Consider the following 22,572-nt stretch of genomic DNA (forward strand, 5'->3'; position numbering starts at 1 on the left):
AATGTAACTTATCACTTCTAAAGCAGTGGCTGACTGTTGCAAATACAGCTTTGGTCCTCATAGGGGATTTTTCCTCTCTGCAGTGGTTTGCTGGGGAGATTCATCAGTGCTATGGTGATGAACCTACAGGGCCATCAGCAGTAAAGAAGCTTCAAATATAAAATTTTGCTTATCTTGTTTTGAGATTTACAGAGCTGGGCTTGCCTTGGTGGTTTTGAAATATTTCTGATAAATCAGGATCATCCCAGCTGTTCTGCCAGCAGGAGAAAATGTGTCTTGCTCTGTTTGCTGTACTCACCACAAAGCTCTGAAGTTACTCCACAGACTGTCATGGATTTATTTCAGGATGGGAAATTATTGGTCTGAAATTCATTAGCGAGGAAATGTGTTTTGATGTTGAAGACAGATGTGAACTAATGGAATCACTGTGTGGAACGGCAAATGACAATTTGTGCTTCTTGGCACTCAGGAAACAAAATTATCCTCAACTCTGAACCCAGCTGTAAAGTGGTTCTGCTGGAAGCCATAATGTATTTTCCAAATATCTTTTTATAAACCTTGCTACATTATTTATAGACATTTAAGGAACTCAGCATGAAATACACCTTAGGCAAAATATGACCAAACTTGATATTTACCTGTGAGCTGAATGATCACTTAGTTACAGGAGGGGAGATGTATTTCCCTGCAAGGAATGAGAGTGATGCTGCAATGATAAGAGGCCTGTGGGATTAAGAGCTTTTATTGTGGTATTTTCTTGCTTTCTGCACAATTCTGGCCTAGTTCTGTAAAGAAAATGGGCAAAAAGCAGCATGAAAATGTTTGCCTAGAACACTAAAACAGTTTGGCATTACTGTAACTCACACTTTCAATGTTATTCTTCTGAAACTCATTTGTATAAGTGGAACATTTGTGTAGGCACTGTTGTTATTAGAAATGGAAGGACTCCTTGAAGGTGTTCTGAGGGCTTTTGAATTATCCCAATCTACTCTTTAGTGTTTTGGTTCTTTAGTTGCTGTGGATTTGCTTTCCAGTGCACAGAAAGAAAGCTCCTGAATTAAATACTTCTTGCTAGGGTGAAGCAAGTAGGAAAAAACCCAAACCCTTTGTGCTTTTCTCATCCCCAATACCAATAATAAATAGAAAAAAATGCCAGTATTTGAATAGCTGCGAGTGGGAAAAGAGTAGGGTTTAAAAATGTATTGTAGCAATGAGTGTTTCTGCCACAGCAGATTTTCCCCTGCTTGCCTATTCCCTTAAGCCCTCTGAAATATTCCTGTTTGCCAGGTCTCTGACCTGGAGTGGGGTTGGTGCTAATAGTCAAGGGCCCAATAATTCTTCCACTTCCAAAAGTCTATTAGAATTTTTCAAATAAATCACCCTTTAAAGTACTTTTCACAAATTGCTTCCCTAAAGGGCTGTGAAAAGAAGCTTTCAACACTGTTTAAAATGTAGAGAGTGAGTACCAATAACAACCAAACCTAGCTTTAAGATTAACTTTTTCCTCCTCTTCCTGTTTTTGTTGCTCTTCCACAGTTTTGTATTTCTCCATTCTTCCATGTTTCACAGCAATGTGTAGAAGCTCTTGAATAAGACTTTCTTCTTAGATGTCATGAAGAATTTTTTTGTCTCTGAATACCAAAATGTTTTTTCTTCAAATATTTGCCTGGATCTTAAAGATTTTCCTGTTTCTGTCAGAGGGTCAGAGTTTAGGGAGCCATATTAGCATTTATAGAATTATATACCTGTTGTTAAAAACAAATCCAAAGGATGGGATTTTTTAATACAGTTAAATATATTTGATGTAGCACAAAAATGTTGTCATTTGGTATTTTACCACAAAGATTGACCAAATCCTGCTAGATTGTTTCCAAGGGTGAGAGTTAGGAATTTACTGCAGCTGGTGCTAAATTGGGTTGTGGGCAGAGATAAGCTCAAAGCAGAATGTACTCTCTGACTGTCAGAATTTGAAAAATAATCCCAAACCTGAATTAACAATTGGACAGAAAAATGAGGAATGATAAACAGCAAATTTGAATTCTTTCCCTTGGGCTCTACTTGCATTGTGGGTCAAAAGTTCGTGCAACCACAGAGTGGTGGGAGCTGAAGGTAACACAGGCAGGGGTTTGGCAGAGGGAGCTTCCCTTGCCTCTCCAGAAATGTGGTGGTGCCAGTGTCTGTTTACTTCATGCCAAACACATTTTAGGAACATAATGTCACTTCTAAAGTCATTTGATTTGAAAATAAGAGGACATTTAAAGATCAGAAACTAAATTCTTGGAAAGAGATGGTTATTCCCCACCTCCACTGTGAAACCAAATATTTAATTAGGTTTCATTTCACAAGAGGTGGCCCAGTCCCTCCAAACATCTCCAAGTCACACGTTGAACTGCCAGGGTTCTTTAGGAGCTTTTTTTAAAGGGAAAACCTTTTTTGATTTGAGGGTTTATCCTAGAAAACCAGACTTGGTGTGAGCCCCTGTTTGTGGAGAGCCCTGGCTGGCGTGGGGTCCCCATTCCCATGGGGCCCTGTCCTCGGGCACAGAGCCAGGCTGGGAGCTTTAATCCTGCCCACTCCAGAACCACAAGTCCCTGGAATGTTTCCATATTATTTGTGAAGCTTGGCCAACTATTGTGTTGTCCCCTCAGGATTAGCACAAGTATCTGTTTCTGGTGTTGAGTTGAGAAGACTTTATTTCCTAAATGTTCTCCTTATCTTGAAGCACATGGTGAGTGCCCTCAGTTCATTTCCATGGAGACTCAGATCCACCTAATTAAGATGAAAATAAAAATGTGGTTTATTCGAAGACTTTACAAAGATGTGGTGCCAGGCCATCAGATAAACACTCTGTGTTCTTCTGATTTCTGGAAAAGTTCAGGTTTTAGGACTGGAACATAACTTTTAAAGCCTTGGGACAATTTGAAAAGGGAAAGAAGTCAGTTCTTGCCCTAAGTCCCTGCCAGCATTGGGACTTGGTTGTTTATGAAGATTTCAGGGTATAATTTCTGAGGGAAATGGGTTTGTTTAGTACGGCTCTAATTATGATGCTGGAGAAATTTTATGTGCGTGTGTGGGGAGAATCTGGTCAGCATTAGATGCCTCGACATTTTTTCAGCCAGCCTTTGAAATCTCTATTCCACAGGCTCTTTCCAAAAAGCATTTCTTAAAAATGAAGCTGGCCAAGGAGAGGGGAGGCTTTGGAGCAGGAGGGACCAAGTTCTCGTGGTGCATGGCACAGATTGCAGCTCTCTCTTCTGAGCAGGGCAGAATTCCCCCTTCAGCTGCCCTGGGCTGGGGCCCTGCCTTGGCTCCTTGGGTTCCCTTTGCCCCACAGCACTCCTGCTTTTGAACACAGAGGGGCTGGAGAGCAGCCCTGGAAGGGGACCTGGGGGTCGTTGCTTATCAGACCCTCTTAATTTGATCATGAATGAATTATTAAGTCTTCATCTACCCTGGTGACACAAGTTCATTTATTTGTGCCTTCCCTCTGCCATGGTCAAGAGGGATTTTCCTTTTTCCCTTTGAGGAAAGCATGAGAAGAACAAAGGGTTGGATTTTCATGGCCTAATGCGTCAGGAGAGATCCCTACATTCGTAACAAATGTGGATGTTCCTTCTGCTTTTTCCTGCCCCACTTGTCCTGCAGGAGAATTGTGTATTCAGAGGGAACAGAAACTCCTTGGTTTATGGGATTAAGATAAACCCACTTACTCTGCAATAACATTCACAAGGATTAAAATGCAATTGTTAGCCAAGGAGCTGAACACAGTGTACATTATCCAATGGTAAAAAACCCCTGCTCCTAGTAGATTATCCTTAACACTTCCAATGTATAGTTAATGTTCCAGCTGTTAATGCAGATGAATTGCATTTTTTTCACTGTGCATCTTTGCACCAGAGAATGTATTCTGGCATGGTCAAGTCTTGGCTACAGCTCTACATCTTGGACTATGTTCTGTTTGTACTTTTCTCACTAAATGCCTTTTTTTCATTCAAGCCATTTGTGCACCACTTGAGCTGCCAAATGACTCCTGCTGTGGCAAATGCTAGGTCTTTCCCTTGTATGTCCAGATTTTGTTGGTTGTGCAGCATTTGTGAGCTCCTCACTGCTGTTGCTCTGGTGAGCTTTTAGGAGAGTGTGAGAAGCTCTGGGTGTGAACTCAGAGACTGTTCTGCCTTTTACTGGGGAAACCTGAGTTCAGAGGCAGAGAAGATTTTTGAGGGCATCTGTAGAAAATGCAGTAGTGGCTTTTGGATGTCTTGATGTTGGTTTGGAACCATAAATACACAAATAAACTGTGGGATTCTTCAGCCCTCACTCTCTGGTGCTCGTAAGAGCCCATAGACACAGTGGTGTCATACCTGCTGTCCTCCCTGCTCAGTGTATCCAGTTAGGATCTCTCCTGGCAGGAGGGTGCAGATGAAGACTTTCACTCCCTGCACCATGGAGCAATGACCAGAAATTCCCTGTAGCAGAAGCTTTCATGTGGTTGGCAGTTCTTCATTAACCATGTTCCTCTCAGAGGGTCCTCCAGTTGCCCACCCACTCAGTCTGTTCAGTCATCCCAAATGTTATTTCTCTGGATGTGCACATCTGGTTTCACTCCACTGCCCAGGGAAGTGCTGCTGTACATTCTGTGTGTCATGGCTGCTTTCCCAGCATCCCAAGAATTAAGGCAGCGTGAGGGGATTTTACAAGTTCTCCAAACACAGGCACTGTTTTCCCACAGTAGCCACACCACATAATGCCTATATGGAATGACATCTCCTCACAGAACTGAAATGTGCACTTGTATGTGCCTTACTGCCCTCACAGAGGTACACAAGACTTTAGTTTCCTTTTTCTGAAGCCAGCATTTTCTTATGGGGAGCAGCTGAAGTAGCTTCCTATAGTGAACCCATGTGAATTGAGCCAGCTCGTGTCCCCAGTGCCTGGTGAGCAAACTTCCACTGTGTGCTGCTCTGTCTGGGGAGCTGTGACCAGCAGAACACTGGAGGGTTCCCAGTGTGTTCTGCAGCTGTGGAAGTGCTCACAGATCCTTCACAGCTCTTCTGGCACACGCTTGGTGCAAGCTTAGTGCAGACCTTTCCAAGAACAGGGCTTTGGGGAAGCTCTCCCTTAAGACTATTCAGAACTGAGTATCTGAACATAAATAGTTTCTAGAAGTATTTAAATTGGCTGACTGGGATCTCTGATGCCTTTTCTCCTGTGCCTCCAGTGTTAGTATTACATATTTAAATCTGCTGCCTTCAGATCTATAATGATATTGGTTCCTGCTGCTGATGCCTGCAGTCCTCTCCTGTTTCTGAGGGTCAGAGGAGTTGATGAGCTGCAGTCATGCCCTCCTAGCCCAGATGAGATAAAGCTTGGGAGCTGCCTGTCCTTCCCCCCTCCCAGCCTGCATTGCATGCTGAGCAGGGAGATGAGCTGGGCTGACCTCCCCAGGGCAGTGCCAGCTTTGGGCCCAGTTCCCAGTGTGCCAATCAGCAGGGCATTGGCTGGCCAGGAAAGCTGATCCCAAACTGACACCCTCACTATCCTGATTTTGTTGGTTTCCCCACCAAACTGGAAGGGAATGAGGGGGCTGAGTGATCTGTCAGCTGCTCCTCTAGAAGCGTCTCTTCATATTTGTGATTTAGACAAAGTCCTGGGGCACATCAGGTTTGTATTAGGACTGGGTGTGATTCTCTCCAAATTGCATAATGGGAGACAATTTAAGGAGCAAACAAGTGGAAGACAAAGTGGAAAGTCAGTTTTCCCTTGAAGCAGACATGTTTTCCTAGAATTGGGATGTCACAGTCATACTCCATTTCTGTCTTTACTGCGGGTTCAGTCAGTTTTAATCTTGGAGGAGCTGCAGAGGTGCCTGCTACTGCTTTGGAAGTTAGGATTACATAATAAATATGCTTTTCCAAACAAGCTGCCAGTCTGTCAGCTTCTCCCCAGGTTTCCATGCAGTATTTGGGGAGAATCCCAGGGAAATAGCTAAACAGATGGCCTATTCTGATGAAAGCATCCCAGCCTGCCCAGGTGCTGCAGGTGTTGGCCTGGAGTTCTGGGCACACATTCTCTTAGGGTTGTGTTAGGATCTTCCTGTCCAAAACCCCACATTTCTTTGAATCCAGCACTGATTTTCCAACAAGGAGTAAATCTGATTAAGACCTGAAAATCATGCTGGTTCTGCTGTGAAATAGTTTGCAGCTTTTTAAGGCGTGTTAGGTCTCTCTCCTTAAAAATACCTCTCCGAATGAAAAAGTTGAGAATTACTCTTCACAGATTTCAAGTTGGGGGGAGGAAAGCAAGTTTGGATTATTTGAAACCTTATAGTTCCCATCCTGAGCTTTATTTTTATCAGGATTTTAGATACTTTCAGGAGTGTTTCATATCTCAACACCTCTTTCCAAGGTGTGTAAGTACAATTAATGGGTGATACGGCTGGGTAGGGGAAGGGAAGACCCAGGAAATCCCTTCACCCACATGTTGGAATCAGCAGTTCTGTAATGTTGATCACCCAGGTGAGGCTAGACAAGGCAGCATGTGAGCTCCTGGTCTCATCTTTGCAGCTTTTGTTGGTTGGTCACATAAATGTGGGAGGAGATGGTTCTGGAATGCATCGCTCTAATGGCTCCTTGTGAAATTATCATTAAGGCTGATTGACCATGATTTCCTCCATAAACACAGCTTTTGTCATGACAAATGACAGAAGTGCTAATGGTAATTCATTGTGGTTTGTGTGTCTTTATTGGGAGCAGGAGAAGAGATTTGTTTTATGTCCTTCAGATTCAAGGGTGGTGTGTGTGAAAGTGGGAAGCTGGGGGTGTGGGACAGTCCTGCTGCAGCCTGAGGCCCAACTCCTGTTTTTGCCCTCTGGTCAGACTATAGAATCCAACTGGAGGTGTGGGAGGCACAACTTGCAAAGGATCCAGTGCCGCTCTGAGAACAGCAAAGGGGTCTACTGTTTACAGTATGATGATGAGAAGATCATCAGTGGCCTACGAGATAACTCCATTAAGGTGAGCACTTCCCTTGGTCCTTGCCCTGGCTGTGACTGGGGTTCTGCCCTGGAAGCTGCCTGTGCTTCTTGGTGTCTCTTCATGGGACAGTGTCTGGTTGGTGAGGGTGGGAATTCTGAGCCTGGCAAAGTCCTCACCTGCGCTCTGCTCTGGAAGCCTGGGGCACTGCCAGGGATCATGTCCATTAACCACAAAGGTTGCCCTGAAACCAGTGTTCCTCCAGGAGGGGGAGGTGTCTGTGTGCCACTGGCCTTGGCTGTGGCTGTTTCATTGCCAGGAACTTGCTTCCCTGCTCATCCTCCCTGGCACTTCTTTGGCCGGACAGGATTTGATCTCCTCATGGTGCTTGGTTATTTTTCACTGTTCTCTCAAAAACTTACATCAAAACTCGCTAAAGCTAAAGGAAAGGACAAACCCTACTGATGGGACAGACTCACCCCTCATGGCATCTGGTTGTCCTCCTTTCTTTGCAGCTGTGACAATGTTCAAGTCTTGATCCATGTTCTTGATGTTGATAAGCCATTTACCTTTCTTTTTTCTAACAGATTTGGGACAAAACAAGCTTGGAATGTTTGAAAGTATTGACGGGACATACTGGCTCAGTTCTTTGTCTGCAATATGATGAAAGAGTTATTGTAACTGGATCTTCAGATTCTACAGTGAGGTGAGTGTTAAGTTCTTGTACAAAAATAATTTGAGTGTCAGGGCTGGGAATATTTTCAATAATCTCTAAATATCAGAAAACATCCCTACGATTAATGTGATATTTGTATTCCAGAAGCAAGATACTCATACTTGGCAAAGGATCATATTAAATAATTTTTCTTCAAAATCTATTTTGTTCTTTTAGCATTAGGAATTTTGAAAGAATATGACCTGAGGGATTCAAGGCATATCCTGAAGTTTTGGAGTGGCTGATGGCCAACTATGCAATAATTTCTTCAGTTAGGGTTTCTTTAGTGCCCTGTGACATGTTGCAGTCATGACTCTTACTGAGGGGGTGTTCAGTACACATGGAGCACTGCCTGACGTGCAGTTCTGCTGGCAGTGAGGACATTTCAGGAGCTGTCTTCCTGCCTTGCACAAGCCCTGCCAGGGGTTAGCCAGCCAGAGCTCTCCCGTGGAGACTGGGGCAGGCTTGTGCCTGTTCTCCCTCCACAGAGCCATCACTTCCCTTGGGATAACACTGCTGTCTCCCACAGAGTCTGGGATGTAAATACCGGGGAGGTTCTGAACACGCTGATCCACCACAACGAGGCCGTGCTCCACCTGAGGTTCAGCAATGGGCTGATGGTGACGTGCTCCAAGGACAGGTCCATCGCCGTGTGGGACATGGCCTCCCCCACGGACATCACGCTGCGCCGCGTGCTGGTGGGACACCGCGCTGCTGTCAACGTGGTGGACTTCGATGACAAGTACATCGTGTCAGCCTCGGGGGACAGGACCATCAAGGTCAGTGGCAGAGCTCTGCTCCAGGGCCTTGCTGGTGTCTCTCAGTCAGCAGTGTCCTCTTGCTGGCTCTTGGTGACTTTGGGCACACAACTGCACTGGAATATTTTCATGGCAAAGCAAAGCCCCTTTGCTGTTTGAACTCTTTGTCTCGAGATCAGTTGCTCTGTTCAGTGTGGCACATCCTGTGCCTTTTTCCAGTGGTATTTTTAATTTCACTTGGCAGTTCTGTCTAGACATGAAATTCCTCAGCAGTGCCTTTCCTCACCATGCCTTCCCAGCAGCTCAGCCAGGCTGTGCCATGTTTGAAGGATTCAGAGGCTGAATTTGAAGGCTGTGACATACCAGAAGATTTGAGTTACCCAGAGTGCACTAATATAACAAAGGCATTTCCACCCTGCCCTCTGTGAACCAGAGCTGCCTTAGCCTGGGCCAAGAAGTTCTTGGCAGTCCCATGTCCAAATCTCTGCCAGAGATCCTGCTGCACTCTGTGTTGGAAAATGAGGCACTTTATACTCTGTGGTACAATTTCAATTACAGTTCATTAAAAATGGGTGAAGTTGATTGAATCCTTTAAGGTTAAGACCAAGCTTAAAGGCCATTTGGACCTTCTCTTACTAAGAGCTTCCTAATAATTTCTTTGGTAAAAAAGTGTGAGGGGTTTGTGTTTGCTAACTCCAGTTTTAAAAATTATTTTTAACTTAGGAAGTGTTATCAAGGTTTTGAAATCATTTGGAGCAGTCTTTGCCCCCTGAAAATATTTTAGACACAACCCCCAGCTCTTCTCAGTGCCATAGCAGTGCCTGTGTCTCTGTCCCTGCTGGGTCCCCACTGGTGCCCTGGGCCCTGCTCTTGGCCTCTGAAGATGCTCTGTGGGTTTTCCCTCCTCTGTGAGCCTCAGGCCCCTCTGTCTGTGAATTCCTCGTGGTTTCTCGTGCGGAAGAAGGGCTGTTTGCTGCAGCTCTCAGGGGGTTTGTCCCGTGTCCCCAGGTGTGGAGCACCAGCACGTGCGAGTTCGTGCGGACCCTGAACGGGCACAAGCGCGGCATCGCCTGCCTGCAGTACCGGGACCGCCTCGTGGTCAGCGGCTCCTCGGACAACACCATCAGGTGGGTGCCACCAGCTGCTGGCCTGGGCAACAGGGGCCTTCTGTCCTGAAAACAGCATTTCCCTCAATTCTGATGCTGCAAAACTTCCTTGGCATGGCTTGCCATTGGAGCAGATGGTTTGTGAATGGGGCTTACCTCAGTGTGGGAGTAAAGTTTCACAACCTTGTGAAAGAGTGGGACACTGAGGCTTCAGAGTGAACAAAACCTCTTATCTGCTGCTGTATCGCCTTGTCCTCTGCTGGGAGAAATGGAGAAGACATTGCTCCCTGGTTTTCTTATTTTCTGAACTTCTAATCAATGGCTTACAGAGAACAGAAAAAACTGTTGGAATTTCCCAGAATAACACACATCTGAGCTTTACTTGCATGTGATTCTGAATGCTGAAAATAATTTTAATATGTGTACTGTAGCTGCTCTGAATGACACTTTTTAAAGAAAATTGCATATTTCCCCCCCCCATAGCAAACCAGGCAGTAGGTGCTTAACCCTGGGTGTGGGAATCAGCCTTTCTCCTATGTTCTCCCCAGGCTCTGGGACATTGAATGTGGTGCCTGTTTAAGAGTATTAGAAGGCCATGAAGAGCTGGTTCGGTGCATCAGGTTCGACAACAAGAGGATTGTTAGTGGAGCCTACGATGGGTAGGTCTGAAAGCAGTTCCCAAAATTTAGCCTTTCTCTTGTGGGGTTCTCAGGAGTCTGCAGACCATTTCTGTGGGCTGATGGCAGGATGGCAGGACTCCTCTCCAGAGTACTTCTGGCTTGCTCAGTGTCTGCAGTGCTTTGTGGATTCATGGCAGTTACATCCATATCCAAATTCTCTATTTCTTTCTCTGCCTGGAGAGTTACTGAAAACAATTCTGGAACTGGGTTTGGCTGTAGCCTTTTATTTGGGCTCAGTGTCTGCCTGGGGTTGGTGGGCCCAGCTTCATTCCCACATTGCAGAGGGGTCTGTGTGTGCATTGTCAGCTTGTCTGTCATAGCTGTCACAGAGCCATCACTGGAATGGCTGCTGCAAAGAAACTCAAAACTACCTGGCTTTTACAAGCTTGAGCATTAGTATTTCTCACAGTGTCCTTGATCCTGAGGAAGTAGCTGTAGGGAAAACATGGCAAGCTTTCTGGGGCTTTGAATGTTATTTTCTATGTTTACATAATTTCTTTCTTCTCTTACTTTTAGGAAAATTAAAGTTTGGGACTTGCAAGCTGCTCTTGACCCTCGTGCCCCAGCAAGTACGTTATGCTTGCGTACGTTAGTGGTAAGTAAAAATTAATTAATTTGGAGCAGTCAGGGGTGTTTCAGTGCATTATTTTGGGATAGGTGGGAATGTCAGGGGGGTTTATGAGGTCTATAGTGCTTAAGAATGAAGAAAAATTTATTATCATATCCCGAATGATTTGCATCTGAGCTTAAATGAAGGATCAAATTTTTCTGGTTTTTGAGATTCTCAGATACTCTTAAAAGAAACAGAAATCATCATGATACTGTATCAAATCACTCTGGTTATTGGTGTTTCCCTAATATCATTGTAGAGCTGCTTTTAAATTTCCTCCTATTAAAAAAGGGCAAGAATCTTGTGACCCTTTTCCAAACTTTTTTCCTAACCCTTCACTTTGGAAGGAATAGCTGGGAAGGGGGAGGGAGGCTGAGTCTAACAGATTGCCACAGGAACTCTCAGGCCTTCAGGGGACAGTCACATTTAAAGCTTAAGTTGCTTAAGCTATATTTTTCTTTGTAATGAGGGCTTTGGTTTATGACAGCAGACTTAATTAAAAATAGATGGGGGACTGAATTCCTTATTCTTTCCACCCAAATGTGTGTGGAACTTTACTTCAGGAGTCAGTTTGACAAGCCCATAGCAACTCAGAGTCCTTGACTGTAGGTGATGCATGTGTTTGGCCTTTCCAGCACCTGGAGAAGGGCTTATGTGGCTGGACATGCTTCTCCTTTTTCTTTTTCTTCAGTAGTCTTGGTACAGAGATGAGATTTAACTATTCATTTATTTAGTTTTAGTGAAAAAGTTGTTTGTTTCTATGTTCTGTAGGTATCCTGTGGCTTAGGTTGGGGTTTGGGATCACTCTGCCAGCTTGGCTTAGTTCTCCAATAAAGGCAGAGTCCTCACTTTAAATTTAATGAACATGGATAAGCTGGACTAAAGGGAGGGCATTTTCTGGGCTTCTTGGGCCACTTGGAGATTTGTTGGAAGAGCTGCTGGAGCATGTGCTCCCCTTCTTATGGCAGAGTTTGAATTCCTGGCTGCTGCTGTGTGAGGTGAGGATCCTCTCAGCAGGGTGGAGCTGTGATGTGCTGTCTGGGGCTGCACAAAAACAGACTCAGCAGAGAAGGAGCCCTGGCAGAGCATCAGTGCCAGCCAGGGGCCAAAATTGCTGCTCCTTGGTGGACAGACAGCTTCCATCTGGAATAATCTCAGCCTGTGGCTGGGCTAGGCCCACTGAGGGAGGCTCAGGGTACAGCACTGGATTTGGGAGCCGTGTGTTTCTGTAAAGAGTTTACATACAAAAGCAGCTTTTCTTGTATCTGTGTATAATTATGAAGGTTTTTTAGTCAGCATAGCAGAGTTTGAACATACCTTGTGTGTCCAGATCCCTGTGTGATACCAGTGCACTGCCATGTTTTCCTCTTGCCTTGCTGACTGCTTGCCTCTTGCCCACAGGAACATTCAGGACGTGTCTTTAGGCTCCAGTTTGATGAATTTCAGATCATTAGTAGTTCCCATGACGATACAATTCTGATTTGGGATTTCTTAAATGTGCCACCGAGTGCCCAGAACGAGACCCGCTCTCCATCTAGAACATACACCTACATCTCCAGATAACAGTCTGCACTTTACTGCCCTCAGAAGGTAAGGCTCTCTCATTGGCTGGGGCTGGGAAATGTCTGAAACATTCCCTCTGCCTGCAGCTTGGCTTAGTCAAACAAGCTGAGGTTTTCCTTAAGAGAATTAAACCTTTTTATGCCACTTCTTTCCCCATCTGGTCTTTGTGTGGTCATGCTCCAGCATGTCTTGTTGGCTTCTCCCTTCTGTAAACCCTCATGGTTATAATTGGGTGTTCAGGCATGTTAGAGAGAGCTGTCATGTATTCACAGCATTGCTGGCAGTTGAGGAGCCTTGGTGTATGGCACAGACATTCCAGCTGTCCCATGAAGTGGGAGCTGGTGGGAGCTCTGCATGTACCTGCTGGCTGTGGGGAGCTATGCAAGGAGCAGTGCAGGGATCTGAGCCTGGGGCAGGAACAGCAGCTCTGTGAGGAGCACAAGTGGCAGGGAGAGCTCTCAGAGCTCACCAGCACAGCTCAGAGCTGTCTGAACCAGAGCCCAGAACTCGCTGGAGTTTGGTTCCCTTTCCCAGTCACTGCAGTCAGTGCTCAAAGCCCTTTGTTGGGAGTGTGGATTCTTCTCTCTGCCAACAATTGCACTTCAAACTACACCTGCCTGTGAGTGCTGGGGCTTGGAACACAGGCACTGCCTTGCAGAGCACAGCAGGCTCTGCCAGTGCTTCCCAGGAATGGAGACACCACAGCAGGAGGAGCTGGGAGTGACATTGCCCCAACAGGAAGGATTTACTTTATTGGAAGTAGAGAATGAGTACTCTGTTTAAATGTGGTGTGGAAAGCCTTCCTGTAAGAAGGGATTTTTATTATCTCTCTGGATACATTTGTCCCTGCTGTGGCAATGTATTTCCCAGGTTTTTGCACTCCTGCAGGACCTCTGTCTGGCTGGGAAATCCCTTCCCTTGTGGAGACACACTTTGAGGTGCTCCTGCTAAAAGATGAGTTTTCTTTCATCTCAGGAAGGGTTACTTCCTTCCCTGCTACCGCACTCCTTTTAAAAGCACCAGGGCAGCCTCCTCTGTGGATCTGACACTGGGATCTGTTGGCACATTGCTTTGCAGGGTCTGAGCCAGCAGCTGGCCATTGCCAGGCTGAGTTGCCTCTCAGCATTCCTGTACTCAGGCCCTGGAATAAGAAAGAGCTGTAGTGCTGTGAACATGGGCCCTGTGCAGAATCCCAGCTAAACCTTCCCTCCATAGCAGGTTTTAAGAACCCTGCTGCAGGGGTAGCTTAGTGAAAGTCATGGAGTGGCTCATCCTGCCTGGGGCAGGACAGGGACACCTGGAAAAGCTGCATTTTATAAACAGTCTCCATCTGCCTTCCAGTCCTGCATCACTGCTTGCTTCTGTTAACTAAAAGGATAATTTGAGATGGACAAAATCTGTTTTTAAAGTACAGATTGGGCATAGGTCTTTAAAAGCCACATAGAGGGTGTCTTAAGCACAAAAGAAACACAGAATCATGGACTATCCTGAGCTGGGACCCACAGGATCATCAGTCCAGCCCCTGGCCCTGCCCAGACCCCCCAGCAATCCCCCCTGTGCATCCCTGCTGTCCAAAGGCTCCTGGAGCTCTGGCAGCCTCGGGGCTGTGCCCATTCCCTGGGCAGCCTGGGCAGTGCCCAGCACCCTCTGAGGGAAGAAACTTCTCCCAAAATCCAGCCTGGCCCTGCCCTAGCTCAGCTCCAGCTGCTCCCTCAGGTCAAGAAATGAGGAGTTGTATAAAATTCCTGTCACTCCTGAGCAGCACCGTGCTGGTGTCATTTGGCCACGTGGCACACACAGCTCCACCTTTGGGGTTTGCCAGGGCAGTGGGAGATGCTTTTGGCAGGGGGTTCTGCTGCTCACACCCTGCACACTTGGCAGCTGAGCACAGCTCAGTCTGCCTAGCCCAGGAGGCACAGCTGGGACCACACAGCCCCCAGGTCCTGTTGTTGGTAATGACAGTCCCTTAACAGCTATTTCCTCTACTGCAGAGATGCTGTGATGTCACTTTTTGACAGGTTTGTCTGACTTCAGAATCCAAAACGCCTAAATCTACATAAAATTATGGTCAAACAGCTAATATTTCATCATGACATTTAATGAAACAGTTTTATAAGCTTTCAAACATCACAGTCTTGTGAGTTTTGAAGCAGCCCTGCACACGTTTTTACAGGCTTTGTAATGTGAGGCTCTTCAAAGTGGATCAATTTTGACAGTCCTGGCAGTTGGCTGTGAGAGTTTTATTGCTTTCTGTTGAATTCCTGTTGTTTATTGTAACATGATAAAAATTGTTACCATATGATAGTTTAATATTCTGGTATTAAGCATTAGGCCCTGGGCTGAGGGAAGGGAAGTCAAGAGCAAGTGCCTAAGGATGTTTTAACCTTTCATGGGAATGTCAGATCAGAAGAGGGAAGTTCTCCCTAGTCCATTGAAGATGGTTTTGGGAAGTGGCAGGTAAAATCAAAGTTCAGATTTAATTACACTCAGACCTTACACTGCCTCCAAGCTGATAACAGAGCCATCAGGCTGGAAGTGGGATTAACAAAGTATTTGAGGGTTTTGTCTGTTTTCCTAAAAGCTGCTCATGTATTAAAGTAGCTGAAATTGCCTCTTGTGCAGAACTCTTCCTCTGCAGTGTGAGGAAGAAAGAACCATCCCCTGGCCATTTTGGGCTGGGTTCAGGGGGCTGAGCTGGAGGGTCCCTGGCTGTGCCCACCAGGGCTGGGACTGTGGCTTTGGGAGAGGAAACTGCCTGTGGGTCACTGCCAAGGACCAGAGCCATGCAGAGCCTGGCTCTTGCTGCAGTGGGGCTCAGAGGCCTGGCCAGCAGCCCTGGCTGTCCTGCATGAGTGTCACCTCCTGCACGTGCTCTGCCCTTCCCCTCCTAGACTGGATGCAAAGGATGCTGTGGGCCTGAGCACCTGGGGATGCTGCTTGCTCTGTGCCTCCTCTCAGTTCACTTGTCTTTTGTCTTTTTCAGGGTTCCACAGTCTTGAACTACTGGATTTTTGGCTACTACATGCCTGAAGATGATTGACAGCTAAAGTCAGAATTGGTTCTAGATGCTGTGTAGATGCAAAGCAGCACAATTCTATATCTAAATTTCTTAATCTTTCCTGCTCTCAATGGTCGTCTTTGAATTTGCTACAAATTCACTGACTTGGAGTAGATGAGTTTCAGAAGCCTATCCTTCCCTGCTGTGAGAAATCCAAAGCTTCACATGTAAATTGTCCGTAGAAACTGAACTCTGATGGCTTGTTTTTCAGATATAAATCAGAAGTCAAGAAAGGACTTGGCCTAATTTATATTGCTTTGCACTTTTGTCTGACTTTAAAGGAAAAAAAAAAACATTCTCCAGTGAAATTTGGGTGCCAAACACATGCCCAGAATGTACAGAGCTTTGCTTTCCAGTCACCACTGTCCTTTAGGCGTTCCCCATGGCAGGTTCAGAGCCCGTTCTGTTCCATAGGTGTACGTTGGACTCTTAGAAATATTTCTGAGTTGCTCAGTAATATTTTTGGATTACAGTTTACTTGTTTCTGCACCAATAATTTCTTTTAAATTAAAGATTCCCTGTAATTCAGGCTAGGTTATCTGAACTAGTTGTATAGCACTGTCTTTTCCTTTGCCCTGTGCTCTGTACTCCCCGTCCTGCGCTTCCTGATGTTTGCTGTAGTCCCCCTCCTTCCCTGTGTGCTTCCCTCATCTCGGATACTGTGTAAGCATGTAGATACCTTGTACATACAGCAGAGCCTCTGGTGCCAGCCTCAGGGTGTCCTGACACTACACACCTAACACTCAGCGTGGTGGCACTTGGCAGCAGGATGTCCTGACCCCTGGCACTGGTGGTGACATGATTACCTAGACACTGTCTCTGCAAAAGGAGGTTTTCAGTATTCATTAGTTGGGGTTTTGGTTTTGTTTTGGTTTTTGTTTTGGTTATTTTTTTTTTTTTTTAATGGGAACTACATATTTTAAAATGTAATTTCTAAACTTTTTAAAAATTAAAAACTGTTTAATTTATGTTCTGTATCTTATATTTTTGTGCCGCGGGATTTGCAGCTTTGTGTCTCTGATACCAGTGGGGCCTCACAGCCCCTGCTGATGTCCTCGGTAGCATTAGTTTGGCTGCTCAGTGGAGAAGATACCATGGGCCAAAGTTCCATTATTTATGTTTGATTTGTGACACTTGGTGACGGTGAGAGGAGCTCGTTCCAGTCACCGCTCTGCTTCCTGTGCCAGTTCCGTGCTGGTGTCCCAGGAGGATCGGCTGCCGTGTCCTGGCTCCTCCATGCTTTTGTTAGGGAGCCTCCATAGCTGCTTCTTCAGTTCTCACAGTGTCCCCTGTCATCTGTGTGGTCACACAAAACCCCTGCGTTGTCCTGGGGCCAGGAGGAGCCGTGGAGCAATGCCAGGTGGATTTGCTGTCGCGTGCGGGGCCGGCGCGGTCCCAGCTGTGCGGGAGGGCTCGGCTGGCACGGGCTGTGCTGCCATCCCTGTCTGTTCTGTGCTGTTCTGTGCTGGCAGCAGCTCTTGGCTCTGTGGGGTTGTTGCCTTTCCCTGTGCAGTCCCGGGGCGGGCCAGGGGACAGCGGGGGAGCTCGAGGTGTCACCAGCCCAGCCCCTCGCAGGGGGCACTGCAGGGGCTCCCCTCCCCACCCTCCCTGTTACTCCAGCTATTTATTCATCCAGATGAGCGAATGTGATGAAGTCCAGAAGAGCAAACTCGCTCCTGAGCGTCCATAAGGTCACTTTTTGGTAAGCTTGACAGTAGTTCGTGCAAGTGTCTTACTTTACCCTTTCTCATCTAATAGCTTTAATATTAAACTGTTTAAAAAAGATCTGTTGCAGCCCTGAAGAAAAAGGTTCTTTGTTTCTGAAGAGCGGAGTCCTTTTTTTAAAAATGCATGTGTAAGATTTAAATTCCTGTTTTTCCTTGGGAGATAATGGTATTTGGACATGCAGTCTAAACTTCTTTGTGCTTTGTGTAACATAGCAGTGGACTTTTGTGATTGGCACCCAAGGAACTCGACTCCTGGGATTCATGGTAGTGATCCTGGCTGCACTCTGGACTTTGTTTTGCTAACCATAATTGAGCAACTGTACATTACTGCGATATTAATGTTTCAAAGCACTGGGATAGTCTAATTCTAACTTGTAATTATGTTTGCCAATTATCTGTTTGGAAAGTTGATGTATGAACAGCTTCTTGAAACTGTTAAATTGTACAGATATCGTTCATGATCTAAAGCTTTGTACTGTGGAATGTGCTTAATAAAAAAAAGTTTGAACTTAATTTGTCGCATGAATGGATGAGTGATGTCACCTCAGCAGAGTTTGGGTGTGAGTTAAGGATGGGTTGGAGCAGCCTGGCTGGGGGGTCCCTGCCCAATAAATGCCCCTCCAGCCCAACCCCAGTGGAAGACACAGGGCATGTGGAGCCCAAACCCATCTGCCACAGCCCAGCTCCTGCTCTGGCACAGGGGCTGGCAGCTGCTGTTCCACCCTTCCCTTTCTTCAGGACAAACTGGGATGAACAGTGAGATATGGAGCTGAGCTCATTCACCCATCACAGAGGTCTGAACCCCACTGCCTCTGCAGGAACATCACAAGGAATTTTTCTTACTTTACCAAGAATGCAGATAGAATGTTTAAAATACTCCCCATCTCCTGGCTTGTTGAAGCAACCTCCATGCCTTGAGCTGTGCAGAGTCTTCCAGGGCTCTGACTCAGGAAAAGCTTTGCCTTGGGCTTTCCTTTGCTGTGCAGTGACTTGTTCAATGCTGGGTTTGGTGGGTGTTTCTGGGAGACACTGCCCTGAAAAGGTTTTGGAGGTGCCAGAAACTCCACTGTAAATATGAGCAGTTCTGGCTCAGCATTGGCAAATCCAGGCCTCAGGAATGACTCCAGTGCAGGTGACTTCTTGCTCTCCTTGCCCCACTCTTGATTCTGGATAGGAGTGTTGGAAGCAGCGTTGCTGCTGTCAGGCTGAGGCTGCCCCTGCAGCTGAGTGAGTCCAATCCCCTCTGGTGCCAGGAGTGCTCTGTGGAAGCACAGCCTGGCCGAGCTCGTGACGGGGCTCTGAAGGCCTTGCTGGATATCATTATCCAAATAAGCCACAAAAGCTCTGGGATGGATCTGCAGTGTAAACCTTGAGGTCGGGCTTTAACATTCCAGCACACCTGGGTGGCCTTTGCATTTGGTTGTTTTGTGGGTTTTCCCTTGCAGCCTTTCATGGTTGGCTGTAATTCCCACCAGAGAACTTCCCAGGGAAGTCGGGGAGGCCCTGGGTGCTCCCACCCATCCTAGGGGGATTTGAGGCCCCTTTGGACTCTCCCCACACACTGTCCTGAGCATGGAGTGCCCATGGGGCCGGGCAGTGCCCTGGGAGGGTGGGCAAGGAGGGCAGGGCTGGACCCCAGGGACCCCCACAGGCACTGGGGTCTCACTCAGGCCCAGCATCTCCTGCCAAGTCCTTCCCAAACTGCCTGTGGATGGGGCTAAAGCAGCACAATTCCAGAGGGGAAAACTCCATCCAACCTGGCCTTGGGCACTGCCAGGGATCCAGGGGCAGCCCCAGCTGCTCTGGGCACCCTGTGCCAGGGCCTGCCCACCCTCACAGGGAACAATTCCTACTTCCCAATATCCCATCCATCCCTGCCCTCTGGCACTGGGAGCCATTCCCTGTGTCCTGTCCCTCCATCCCTTGTCAATTGTCTCTCTCCAGCTTTCCTGGGGCTCCTTCAGGCCCTGCGAGGCCACCCTGAGGTCCCCCCAAAGCTTCTCCTGTGCAGGTGAACAATGGCAGCTGTGCCAGCCTTTCCTCCCAGCAGAGCTGCTCCATCCCTCTGCTCATCCTGGAGCCTCCTCTGGCCTGGCTCCAGCAGCTCCAGCTCCTGCCTGTGCTGGGCCAGGGCTGGGGCAGCTCTGCAGGTGGGAAATCACCTGAGCACAGGGACACAGGGAATCCCCCCTGCCCTGCTGCCCACGCAGGGGAGATGAAGGGAGAGAAAGGACCTTTGGAAAAGACCCTTTTCTGTTCTCCATCCCAGCAGAGCTTTTGCTAAAAATTCCAGGAATTTTCCAGGTTCAGTCTCCAGGATCACTCCCCGGCCTGGCTGTGCTGCCAGACACAGCTGTGCCCGTCCCTGCAGTGGGAATTTCTCCCGTGGGAAGCTGCTCTGGCACCCAGGCTCTCTGTGGTGTCTGTGTGGGCTGTCCCTGTGCCACAGTGACAGGATTTGGGGCTGCCCTGCCCCGCAGCCCCCAGCTGCTGCTGTTCAGCAGGGCAGGGGGATGGAGCCAGCATTGGCTTCTCCAAGCTCCAGCTTTTGCCTGGATACTTTAAATACATTTGTGCAATGCTCTGTGGTGCTGAAACAGAACTCGAGTCACTTGTTAATCACTCACACGCCAGGACCAAACTGTTCAGAGCTCCTGCCCTCTGCAGAGCTGTTCTGCAGCAGAACTCAATTCAGGGCAGGGGATAACAGAAATCAGCAGTGATTATCCAAGCCTATAGGTAACATCCTCTTGGAACACCTCTGGGCACTGGAGCAGGGTGAGGAACTGCAGGGAGTCAAGGCCTCTCTGGTTTAGGCTGTCTGAGCTCACTCTGTCTCCCTGAGTGTTTCTATCATCACCAAACGTGTGGCACATGCCCACTAAAATCTGTGAGCACTGACTGAAATGGTTCATTTTTGCCCTTAGTACTTTTGTTTTGTTTTAGTAATGAGATTATTTTCTGAAAAATGTTTAAACAGTAATTTAACAGATAAAAATTGCAACTGAACCAGAGATCCCACAGTATTTTCCTTGGGCTTTGAACATCTCAGCACAGGAGCTGGGTGCATCCAGCCAGGCTCCAGGGATGAGAACCTTTTGTCTTCCCTTAGGAACGGCCCCGCTGCCTTCCCTGAGCACCAGCAGCGCTGTGGGAGCGCTAATTGGGAACCGTAAGTGGTTACGGCTGCCTCTGGGAGTGTTTGCAGGGACCATCCTCTCTCCCGTCTCGTCTTTCCCAGCGTCTGCTCGCGGCTGAGCCCGGAGCAGCCCCCGGCCGGATAATCCCCTTGGCAGAGGAATTCAGGGATGCTCTGTGGGGTTCCTGTATCAGCACGGGGAGGCTCTCGCAGCTCTCTCTCGCCCCTGACGAGCTCTGCAGGTCCTGCAGTCCCCACCCTGCAGCTCTTCGGGGATGGATTGAGTGGGAAAAGGCACTGGGAGCGCTCTGCAGACACCTCGGCGGCTCCCAGTGCCGGGGCTGCTTTGGACGCTGGCAGGGACATCCCGCAGGGACATCCCGCTGGCTCCTTCCCAGGGCCCCGGGCACCCCGGCTGGCTCCCAGCCCTGTCCCCAGGCCCAGCGGCTGCCACAGGAAGGTCCGAGCCAGCAGCGTCTGGACACAAAGCCGCCCCCCAGACCGGGGCTGCCAGGAGCGGGGAAGAGGAAAGAGGCGCCGGGGGTTGCCCCAAACCTTTCCTTTCCCTTGGGTACCGATATCGCTCCGGGCTCCGCATGTGGAGCCTCGGTTTTAGGGGGGAGGGGGGCAGCGCCTGCTCCGCCCGACCCCCCGCACTTCCCCAGTCCCGCCCGCTGCTCCTCGGCGGGGCTCCCGGCCCTCTGTGCTCTCTGCTCCCCTGATCTCGGCTCCAGGGAAGGGGGGAAAGGCAGGAGCAGCCCCTGGGCTGCCGCAAGCACGGCAGGGCAGGGAGATCCTGACTGCGCCAATTCCTTGGCGAGGTCGGTGCGGCTCTGGCTCAGCCCCTCCCGGGTGGCGAAGGCCGGGGACAGCGGCAGGGACAGCCCGGGCGGGCGGTGCCCCTTCCCGAGAGAGCCGGGCCGGGCTGCCGAGCACAGCACAGCCCCTGCCCGGCCCGGCCCGCCGAGCACAGCACAGCCCCGGCCCGGCCCGGCCCGTCGAGCACAGCACAGCCCCTGCCCGGCCCGTCGAGCACAGCACAGCCCCTGCCTGGCCCGGCCCGCCGAGCACAGCACAGCCCCTGCCTGGCCCGGCCCGCCGAGCACAGCACAGCCCCTGCCCGGCCCGCCGAGCCCAGCACAGCCCCTGCCCGGCCCGGCCCGCCGAGCACAGCACAGCCCCGGCCCGGCCCGGCCCGTCGAGCACAGCACAGCCCCGGCCCGGCCCGGCCCGCCGAGCACAGCACAGTCCCTGCCTGGCCCGGCCCGGCCCGGGTCGCCGAGCCCAGCACAGCCCCTGCCCGGCCCGGCCCGGCCCGGCCCGGCCCGCCGAGCACAGCACAGCCCCGGCCCGGCCCGGCCCGCCGAGCCCAGCACAGCCCCTGCCCGGCCCGTCGAGCACAGCACAGTCCCTGCCTGGCCCGGCCCGGCCCGGGTCGCCGAGCACAGCACAGCCCGGCCCGGCCCGGGTCGCCGAGCACAGCACAGCCCGGCCCGGCTGGTCCCGACCCCCTCAGGAGCTCCTGGCTGCCCGGTCCCGGCCGTGGCTCCATGGAGCGAGGGGAATCCCTTCCCTCGGCGGTGGCGCTGCCTCTGCTCCCCCTGGATGTCCCTCGGGAGCGAAGGGACCAAGGCCGAGCCCTGGAGCCACCGGAGCGCGGCCACCGCCGGGCGATGCTCTGCCCCTAAATCACAGCTCGGGACGCATAATCCTGACTTCACACTTTTTCCCAGACAATATCTTTCCATATAATCTTAATGATTCCTGCTGCAATAACAAATAGGCAGCCCTGAGAATAACTTCACACTTAATTGCTCGTGCCAAGAATCTCACCACTTGGCCCTTCTCTGGGTGTTTTCCCTCCAATCCATCTGCACAAACAGAAGTGGGCCAGTTCTGTGCCTCAGGAATGAGGAGATAAAAAGGCAATAATTTATTTTTCCACCAAAGCTAGAAGTATTTTATAGAATTTGCTAAAGTTTTTGTTTCAGGAAATTTCATCATGTCTCCAGGAAAAAAAAAAAGCGCCTAATTGGCCTCAGATTTTCTAACTCCCTTTTCATTTTTGTAATATGAGGAGGTCTAGGTCATCTCAAGGTCACTGCAGTTAGTGTTGCTTTAGTGCACCTCTGTGGATACCTCGTTTCTGCAGCAGTTTTTCCTTGAAAAACAGCCCCAGCCTGCTGCTGTAACAGCCACTTTCCTTGGCAACCAGTTGCATTCCTTTAGCATATGGAAATATTTT

General features: G+C 48.9%; 1 protein-coding gene across 4 annotated transcripts in view; it reads left to right on the forward strand.

Moving 5' to 3' along the window:
- FBXW11 (F-box and WD repeat domain containing 11) overlaps positions 1-17,701 on the forward strand; it is a 57,509-nt gene extending 39,808 nt beyond the window's left edge. For all 4 annotated transcript variants that reach the window (XM_066560105.1, XM_066560107.1, XM_066560106.1 and 1 more), the window contains 8 exons: positions 6,876-7,013; positions 7,559-7,677; positions 8,216-8,465; positions 9,453-9,571; positions 10,099-10,209; positions 10,747-10,825; positions 12,242-12,430; positions 15,387-17,701. In XM_066560105.1, coding sequence (XP_066416202.1) covers positions 6,876-7,013; positions 7,559-7,677; positions 8,216-8,465; positions 9,453-9,571; positions 10,099-10,209; positions 10,747-10,825; positions 12,242-12,403 — 978 coding nt within the window. In that variant the 3' untranslated portion in view covers positions 12,404-12,430; positions 15,387-17,701. The remainder of the gene's footprint in view (positions 1-6,875; positions 7,014-7,558; positions 7,678-8,215; positions 8,466-9,452; positions 9,572-10,098; positions 10,210-10,746; positions 10,826-12,241; positions 12,431-15,386) is intronic.
- Positions 17,702-22,572: the final 4,871 nt, after the last annotated feature.

Source organism: Molothrus aeneus, chromosome 15, assembly GCF_037042795.1.
Source record: "Molothrus aeneus isolate 106 chromosome 15, BPBGC_Maene_1.0, whole genome shotgun sequence".
Lineage (NCBI taxonomy): Eukaryota > Metazoa > Chordata > Aves > Passeriformes > Icteridae > Molothrus > Molothrus aeneus.